The sequence below is a fragment of the Drosophila hydei genome, unplaced genomic scaffold, assembly GCF_003285905.1.
Source record: "Drosophila hydei strain 15085-1641.00,03,60 unplaced genomic scaffold, DhydRS2 tig00008114-arrow-pilon, whole genome shotgun sequence".
Lineage (NCBI taxonomy): Eukaryota > Metazoa > Arthropoda > Insecta > Diptera > Drosophilidae > Drosophila > Drosophila hydei.
The window spans coordinates 3,771,755-3,781,066 of record NW_022045827.1 but is presented as its reverse complement, the minus strand read 5'-3'; the positions used below and the strand labels follow the sequence as shown (position 1 = coordinate 3,781,066).

At 43.5% G+C, this 9,312-nt stretch overlaps 2 protein-coding genes across 6 annotated transcripts; both read left to right on the top strand.

Moving 5' to 3' along the window:
- The first annotated feature begins 1,411 nt into the window (after positions 1 to 1,411).
- On the top strand, positions 1,412 to 3,098 carry LOC111594237 (ribokinase-like). Its single transcript, XM_023307445.2, has 2 exons — positions 1,412 to 1,674; positions 1,735 to 3,098. Exons 1-2 carry the CDS (start codon positions 1,523 to 1,525, stop codon positions 2,999 to 3,001), a joined length of 1,419 nt encoding a protein of 472 aa, XP_023163213.1. The 5' UTR covers positions 1,412 to 1,522; the 3' UTR covers positions 3,002 to 3,098.
- A 741-nt stretch (positions 3,099 to 3,839) lies between these two features.
- Positions 3,840 to 9,102, top strand: LOC111594241 (ankyrin repeat domain-containing protein 12-like). 5 transcript variants are annotated; one of them, XM_030224409.1, is made up of 3 exons: positions 3,840 to 3,984; positions 4,046 to 7,290; positions 8,860 to 9,102. In XM_030224409.1, the coding sequence occupies exons 1-3, from the start codon at positions 3,935 to 3,937 to the stop codon at positions 9,075 to 9,077; spliced, it is 3,513 nt and encodes a 1,170-aa protein (XP_030080269.1). In that variant the 5' UTR covers positions 3,840 to 3,934; the 3' UTR covers positions 9,078 to 9,102. The 5 variants fall into 5 exon arrangements, with proteins under 5 accessions (XP_030080269.1, XP_030080268.1, XP_030080267.1 ...); XM_030224408.1 differs by having other exon boundaries at positions 3,843 to 3,984; positions 4,046 to 7,276; positions 8,381 to 9,102; XM_030224407.1 differs by having other exon boundaries at positions 3,843 to 3,984; positions 4,046 to 7,322; positions 8,427 to 9,102.
- The last annotated feature ends 210 nt before the right edge of the window (positions 9,103 to 9,312 follow it).

The window sequence follows — 9,312 nt, the reverse complement described above, 5'->3', positions numbered from 1 at the left end:
AAGTAAATCCTTGGTATCCTTGTGCTTCTTGCGCTCCGGTTGTGGCTTGCAAATTTTCCTGTTTCTCGTTGGCTTTGGTGGTTTTTACTTTTATTTAGTTTTTATTTTGTACTTTTTGGGAAGGGCGAATGTGCTTAATACTTTTGCCGTGCGTTTTTATAGTCCAACTGCAATAAAGCAATTTTTAAGCGCACTGAAGTGTGTTTATATGTGACTGAGCGGTGTGGCGGAAGGGGACGTGGTGGTGGGCGGCGGGCGTGGTTGCCGGAATACAACTTGAATACAACTCGCATTCGCGTAGTATCTGCTTTTGTTTTTACTTTACTTGGTTTTTTATTTTTGTTTTGTTACATTTTTCACGCGCCTGCACAAAAAATTCATAAACTTTTTTCCAGCTGTTTGTTGTTGGTTTTTTTCCTGTGTGTGAGGAGCATCGCGGCGCCCGCAATAAAATTGCGCCCTTTTTGTTTGGACTTTGTTTTTTATGCGCATATTTTGCGCCACATGGCCAGAGCCGAACACTCCCCAGCACCCGCTGTGTCTCTGTATATGGCTTTGGCTTTGCGCTTAAACGATTTTTTCTTTACATTTTTTGTTTAATTTGTATCTTTTTTGTTGGTTTTTGTTCACATTCCGGGCAAGAAATGTGCCACACAAACCGAAATCCGCGTAGCTCACAAACGAATGCAGTTTCGATTTAGGAACTAGATGCCAAACGAAAAACCAAACTTAGCTCGAGCGAGATGGTAACGTGAACGTTGCGCCCTGGCGAATGCGACTGTCCTCTAAGCGCATTGTAAACAGACGTTTATATAGGTGCCTCTAAAATTAAAAATCTCGCCAGCCTTCGCCTCGTCTCAATTGGAGACCCACATGAAGCGTCGCAGTCGACCCGCTAGCAGGTCAAGTCCAACTCGCGACGCGCACATGTGCCCCGTTTATAGTTTTTACCTACTTGAAGAGCATCAACAAATGCATTGCTCTTTCGATGGCAATACCCACGCGGCGTCAATGTCTGCGTCAGTGTCATTGTTGTTGCTGCAGGATGTGGCACATGGATGCAATCTGCAGACCCTGCAGGCGTTTCCCAGGGCCCGCCTTAAGTGTAGCGGGCCAGGCCAGACCAGAGCATGTGGTGCACAGTTCTACTACAAATCAGCAGCCCTAATGTCAAATGTTAATCACATGTTAAAGATTTCAATCGAGAGTAACTCGCATTCTAAACAGTTCATTAACCAGCAAACTTCAATTAGCAATAATTAAATTTTGCAACTTTTAATGCTTAGGTTCATTTTCTGTAGAATCTTTCCAACAATAAACCTCTATCTTAATCATTAGCTATATCTGAAATACTATAATCAACATTTTATTCTGCCTATAGTTGGCTGTATACGCTAGTCAAATGTTTGAAGTTTAATTTAATCATTACATGTTGTGTGTTATTGTAAGCCAGATATTTTCAACGTTGCTCCACAGAAATCCAAATTGCTGTTTTTATTTGGTTTGGTGATATATAAGTACTATGTATAAATCCTTAAAATCGAGTTTTAAGTCATTCCTTTTGAAATTGAAGTTAATAAATTTTTTAACAACCCCGCCCCCTTGCAAGCACAAAAAGGAAAAAATGGAGCTGGATGTCTTGGTCTTTGGTTCCTCAAATATCGACTATATCACGTAAGCTCGCGATAGCGAAAATTGTCATTGACACCAGAAAATTATTTCAGATTCATGCAGGTATGTCAATGAGCTGCCCAAAACTGGGGAGACTGTGTTTGCCATGCACCGTGAACGTTGTTATGGGGGCAAGGGCGCTAATCAGTGTGTTGCAGCTGCCAAATTAGGTGCCAAATGTGCTCTAGTCTCCAAGCTGGGCGACGATGAACTGGGCGTAGAATACTTGGAATATTTGAAGAATTTAGAAATAAATGTCGATCACGTTGGAATAGTCGAAGGCCAGTGCACGGGTCTGACTGAAATCAATGTCGCGGACAATGCTCAAAACATGAACATTGTGCTATCTGGCGCGAATCTATTACTAAAGGGCGCCGATGCAACGAACGCCAAAAAATTATTCAAGAACTCCAAGGTGTTAATTTGCCAACTAGAAACAGACGAGAAGGCTGTCCTCTATGCGCTGCGTCATTTCAAGGGCGTGTCCATACTGAACGCCTCGCCTGCACACAAAAACATGAATGTGGAGCTAATTAAAGCACCAACAATTTTGTGCTGCAATAGGTTAGAAGCGGCGCAGCTGACCAACCGTGAGCAGATTGTCACATTACAGGAAGCCAAGGCAGCAGCTACTGATCTGGTTGAAATGGGTGCGAAAAGCGTGATCATTACCATGGGCGATATGGGCGCCGTTTACTTATCTAGCAGTGAACCTGACTTGTGTACCCGGTGTCCGGCAGCACCTGTACGCTATTTGGCAGATACTTCGGGTGCGTCCGATGCTTTTCTGGGTAGCTTAGCCTACCACATAGCGATCTATCCAAATTTGATACGAGAGAGTCACATTATTGCTGCTAATATTTGTGCTGCCTATGCTGTGGGCCATCGTGGCACTCAACCCAGTTTCCCAGGCCCGGACCTGTTTCAGGAGCGTCTATGCCAGTTCGATCCATTATACTATATTATTGATGATGATACAGTAGAGCCTGTGTCAACGGTTGAAGCAGCACCAGTGGCTGCGGCAGAGGTAAGGACAGACCCAGAGTCAGTGAAAGAGCCAGAGCCAGTAAGAGAGCCAGAACCAGTGAAAGAGTCAGAGGCAGTGAAAGAGCCAGAACGAATAACAGCGACAGAGCCAATACCAACGCTATTAGCCACGCAGGCGGCATTGGCAATACCAGCATCAAAAGCAGCACCAGCAGCAATAGCGGCCGCAGAGGCTGTATCAACACCAACTAGCAAATCAACAGCTCAAATCTTGAATGTTAATCATATGTTACAAACTTCAATCGAGAGTATCTCTGATTCTAAGCCGTCCAGCAACGAGTAAAAGTGATTTAATTATAATTAAATTTTGCAATTTTTTATGCTCAAAATTTTCGAGTCTCAACATGCCCAAGGTTATTTTCTCATCTTTCAAATAAAAAATCTCTAAAGAGAATACTTTATTGGACTTTTATTTCTGTACCCTGTACTCATTGCAAATGCTAATTAGAGACATCAAAAATGTCGAAAATATAAAAATGTAATTGACGGAGGCGTGACTGACCCCATAAGGTGTATATATTCTTTATCAAGATGATGAGTTGAGTCCGTTCGTCCGCCCATACGTCTGTCCTTCCATCTGTCCGTATATCCATCCGTCCGAGTGCCCATATGTTCGTCGGTCCGTCCATCCGTTCATCTATACGACCGTCCGTCCGTCCGTTTATCCATCCATCATCTGTCCTTCTGTCCAGAAATCCATATGTCCGTCCGTCCGTCCATCCACCCGTCAATCCGTACGTCCGACCGCCCAACTATTCGTCTGTCCATTTACATAATCGATTGAAACTTAATACATTTTTGCATGCTTAATAATGGAGTATCATTTAAAACGCAGATCTCTCGGGGTTCAGGGATTCTCCTAGTCGAAATTCCCCAACTAGAGATTTTTTACATCGATGAACATTTGTTCCGATAATTTCTAACTTTGCTTCATAATGCATCATAATTCATAATGCTCTAACCAGCTATTTATTCTTCCTATAGGCTGTATATGTAACTCTAATGCTTGTAATAATTTAATCATTATTTTATGCTATTTAAACCCGATATTCTAAACGTTGCTCCACAGAAATCGGAAATGAAAAGTACTTCATTAATTTTCTGATAAAAAGGTAATTTATACAAGTGGAAAAACGAATTTTCTGTCATTCGTTTAAAATGTGAAATCGTTACGTTTTTTAAATACCCCGCCCCTTGCAAGCACAAAAAGGACGAAATGGAGCTGGATGTCTTGGTCTTTGGTTCCTCAAATATCGACTATATTATGTAAGCTTACCTCCACACAATTTATCATCGACACTAGAAAAGTTATGTCAAATTCATGCAGGTATGTCAATGAGCTGCCCAAAACAGGGGAGACTGTGTTTGCCATGCACCGTGAACGTTGTTATGGGGGCAAGGGCGCTAATCAGTGTGTTGCAGCTGCCAAATTAGGTGCCAACTGTGCTCTAATTTCCAAATTGGGCGACGATGAACTGGGCGTAAAATACTTGGAATATTTGACGAAGTTAGGAATTAATGTAGAGCACGTTGGAATAGTCGCAGGCCAGAGCACGGGTCTGACTGAAATCAATGTCGCGGACAATGCTCAAAACATGAACATTGTGCTATCTGGCGCGAATCTATTGCTAAAAAGCACTGATGTTCTAAACGCCAAAAAATTGTTCGGGAAATCCAAGGTCCTTCTTTGCCAGCTAGAAACAGACGAGAAGGCTGTCCTCTTTGCACTGAATCATTTCAAGGGCGTGTCCATACTGAACGCCTCGCCCGCCCACAGAAAGCTGAGTTCGGAACTGATCAGAGCACCAACAATTTTGTGCTGCAATAGGTTAGAAGCGGCGCAGCTAACCAATCGTAGGCAGATTGTCACATTACAGGATGCCAAAGCAGCAGCTACGCGTCTGATTAAAATGGGTGCGAAAAGCGTGATCATTACCATGAGCGATATGGGCGCCGTTTACTTGTCTAGCAGTGAACCTGACTTGTGTACCCAGTGCCCGGCAGCGCTTGCACTCCATTTGACAGATACTTCGGGTGCGTCCGATGCTTTTCTGGGTAGCTTAGCCTACCATATAGCGATCTATCCAAATCTGATACGAGAGAGTCACATTACTGCTGCTAATATTTGTGCTGCTTATGCTGTGAGCCATCGTGGCACTCAACCCAGTTTTCCAGGCCCGAATCTGTTTCAGGAGCGTCTATGCCAGTTCGATCCATTATACTATATTATTGGTAATGATACTGGACAAATCACAAGAGTAGATCCTGTGACAGCGGCTAAAGCTGCTCTAGGGAAAGTGCAAACGATAATGGCAGCACCTGCGATAATGGCAACATCGGAAACCAACGTTGCGAGAACATCGAAGCCTGCGACAAGGATTGCAATTGCGCCAAGGACAACGCAAGAAGCAATGATGGAGCCCGAATATTGTTTCTGTCCTGAAGAGTCAGAGGAATGTGTAGTGCCAAAGGCAACGCAAATGACATCTTCCGAAGCAGAACCACAAGCGCCAGATTATTGTTTCTGTCCTTCAGTGCCAGAGCCAAAACCAAAGGCACTGCCAGCGACAAAGCCACAGACCCTGCCAGAGGCAGTGTCAGCGACAATGTCAGAGGCAGAGCCAGACGAAGGGCCAGTATCAATGGTACCTTCAGAGGCATTGACTGCGCTAGAAATAGAGGTAACGCCAGAGGCAGAGCCAGAGGCAGCGCCAGAAGCAGAGCCAGAGGCAGCGCCAGAGGCAGAGCCAGAGCCAGAGGCAGAGCCAGTACCAATGGCAGCACCAGATGAAGATGCAGATGATCTTAAACGGCGCTCGAAGAGTGAATTGTCTGGAGAGGATGAGGAAGACAAAAAACTTACGAAAACTAGATGGTTTACGAAATGTTTAGTATGTTGCAGAAAAAAACTAAGGCCATCGGAAACACCAGATTCCAAAAGCAACTGGGCTAAGAAACTAATGAGATGTGGCAGAAAAAGTTCAAAGTCTGCGCCTATCCCACTGGAAACATCTGACGTATCTCAACCGGTACCTAGAAAGAGCCATTTGGATAAAGATACTTATTCCAGCGATGAGGAAGGCAAAAAATGTACGAAAAGTACATTGATTTCGAAATGTTTGGGATGTTTCAGAAAAAAACCAAAGTCTGAGGAAACACCTACTCCACTGAAGACACGTGACAAAATAAAAACCTGGGCTAAGAAATGCATGAGATGTGGTAGAAAAGAGTATCATTCCAGCGGTGAGGAAGGCGAACAACGTAAGAAAACTTTTTGGGATAAGAAATGTTTGGCATGCTTGAGAAAAAAACCAAAGTCTGTTTCAACACGTGATACAAAAACCACCTGGACTAAGAAATTCTTGAGATGTGGCAGAAAAGGTTCAAAGTCTGCGCCTATCCCCGCTAAAAAATCTGAGTCGGGCAGTTACTTTTGTAAACGGCTATTTAAAAAGAAGAAATCACGGAAAGCGGGCCATTTGACCGATGATGAATATGGAACATATGTGCCAAGCCCCAATGCTAATAAGCCCTTGATTTTTTGCAAAAGAAAGGCAAAGGAACCAAAGCCCCTGAAACCTTGTGATTCTGGAAGTGATTTATCTAGACCGGTATCTAAAAAGTACATCTCGCGGAAAAAGTATTATTCCAGCGATGAGGAAGACAAAAAACCTACGAGAACTTCGAGAACTTCGAGAACTACGTGGACTAAGAAATGTATAAAATGTGGGAGAAAAAGTTCAAAGTCTGCGCCTAGGAAAACACCAGAGACACTAAAACCTTCTCATTCGGAAAGTGACGTACCTAGAAAAGAGAAATTGCGAAAAGTGTATCACTCCTCCGAAGACGAAGGCGAAAGACCATTTACAAGCAGCACGGCAAATAAGCCCATGGTGCTTGGAAGTACAGAGCCAAAGGCTCAGAAGCCACTGAAAATATGTGATTCAGGAAGTGACTTATCTGAACCGGTATATAGAAAAAAAATATCTCCAAGAAAGTATTATTCCAGTGAAGATGAAGACAAAGACAAAGACAAAGATAAGGACAAAGGCAAAGATAAAGACAAAGACAAAGACAAAGAACGTGGGCCTATGAAATATATGGTATGTTGCAGAAGAAAACCAAAGCTGTCACAGACATCACCTACAACACGAGATTCGAAAACCAGCTCGGCTAAGAAATGCTTGAGATGTGGCAGAAAAGGGTCAAAGTCTGCGCCTGGAGCAATACCACAGAAAACATATGATTCGGAAAGTGACGTACCTACAAAGCGCAGACCACGGAAAGTGTATCACTCCTCCGATGATGAAGGCGAAGGACAAGCGACAAGCCGCACAGCTAATATACCTATGATGCTTGGCAGTACAGATGCAAAGGAGCCAAAGCCACTGAAAACATGTGATTCGGGAAGTGACGAACCTAGAAAGGACAGATTGCGGAAAGTGTATCACTCCTCCGATGATGAAGGCGAAAGACCATTTACAAGCAGCACGGCAAATAAACCCATGGTGCTTGGAAGTACAGAGCCAAAGACTAAGGAGCCAAAGCCACTGAAAACATGTGATTCGGGAACTGACTTTTCTGAACCGGTATATAGAAAAAAAATATCTCCAAGAAAGTATTATTCCAGTGATGATGAAGACAAAGACAAAGATAAAGATAAAGATAAAGATAAAGATAAAGACAAAGACAAAGACAAAGGCAAAGACAAAGATAAAGAACGTGGGCCTATGAAATATATGGTATGTTGCAGAAGAAAACCAAAGCTGTCACAGACATCACCTACAACACGAGATTCGAAAACCAGCTCGGCTAAGAAATGCTTGAGATGTGGCAGAAAAGGGTCAAAGTCTGCGCCTGGAGCAATACCACAGAAAACATATGATTCGGAAAGTGACGTACCTACAAAGCGCAGACCACGGAAAGTGTATCACTCCTCCGATGATGAAGGCGAAGGACAAGCGACAAGCCGCACAGCTAATATACCTATGATGCTTGGCAGTACAGATGCAAAGGAGCCAAAGCCACTGAAAACATGTGATTCGGGAAGTGACGAACCTAGAAAGGACAGATTGCGGAAAGTGTATCACTCCTCCGATGATGAAGGCGAAAGACCATTTACAAGCAGCACGGCAAATAAACCCATGGTGCTTGGAAGTACAGAGCCAAGGACTAAGGAGCCAAAGCCACTGAAAACATGTGATTCGGGAACTGACTTTTCTGAACCGGTATATAGAAAAAAAATATCTCCAAGAAAGTATTATTCCAGTGATGATGAAGACAAAGACATAGATAAAGACAAAGGCAAAGACAAAGACAAGGACAAAGACAAAGACAAAGAACGTGGGCCTATGAAATATATGGTATGTTGCAGAAGAAAACCAAAGCTGTCACAGACATCACCTACAACACGAGATTCGAAAACCAGCTCGGTTAAGAAATGCCTGAGATGTGGCAGAAAAGGTTCAAAGTCAGCACCTGGGGCAACACCTATACCATTGAAAACATGTGATTCGGGAAGTGACGAACCTAGAAAGGAAAAATTGCGGAAAGTGTATCACTCCTCCGAGGATGAAGGCGAAAGACCATTTACAAGCAGCACGGCAAATAAGCCCATGGTTCTTGGAAGTACAGAGCCAAAGGCTCAGAAGCCACTGAAAACATGTGATTCGGGAAGTGACTTTTCTGAACCGGTATATAGAAAAAAAATATCTCCAAGAAAGTATTATTCCAGTGATGATGAAGACAAAGACATAGATAAAGACAAAGGCAAAGACAAGGACAAAGACAAAGACAAAGACAAAGAACGTGGGCCTATGAAATATATGGTATGTTGCAGAAGAAAACCAAAGCTGTCACAGACATCACCTACAACACGAGATTCGAAAACCAGCTCGGCTAAGAAATGCTTGAGATGTGGCAGAAAAGGGTCGAAGTCTGCGCCTGGAGCAATACCACAGAAAACATATGATTCGGAAAGTGACGTACCTACAAAGCGCAGACCACGGAAAGTATATCACTCCTCCGATGATGAAGGCGAAAGACAAGTGACAAGCCACACGGCTAATAAACCTATGATGCTTGGAAGTACAGAGCCAAAGACTAAGGAGCCAAAGCCACTGAAAACATGTGATTCGGGAAGTGACACACCTGGACCAGCATCCAGAAGGAAGATAAAGGGAGATTCCACACTTGAGGAAGACGAAGAAGGTACAGTATATTCAAAGCCTGAGAGACGCAGATATTGCCCCAACTGCGACAGCTGTAACAGAATGCGAGCCAGCGGCAAAGTCCAAGGAAACGTTCGACCATGCGACCAAAGATGGGGACGAGGAAGGTACGAAAACTACCACAGCTAATAAATCCAAAGGACATAACGAGAAAGAGTCAAAGTTAACGCCTTTGGCAACAGCTATACTACCACAAACTATGCTATTGCCAACAGGTGTGCCAGAATCTAAGACTATGCTAAAGTCGAAGCCACCAACATGTGCTTTGGGGAGTGCCTTATCGAGACCAGTATCTAAAGAGAATATATTGCGGAAAGTATAACATCCGAAGACCATGATACATGGCCAGGCCTAACAAGAAGTA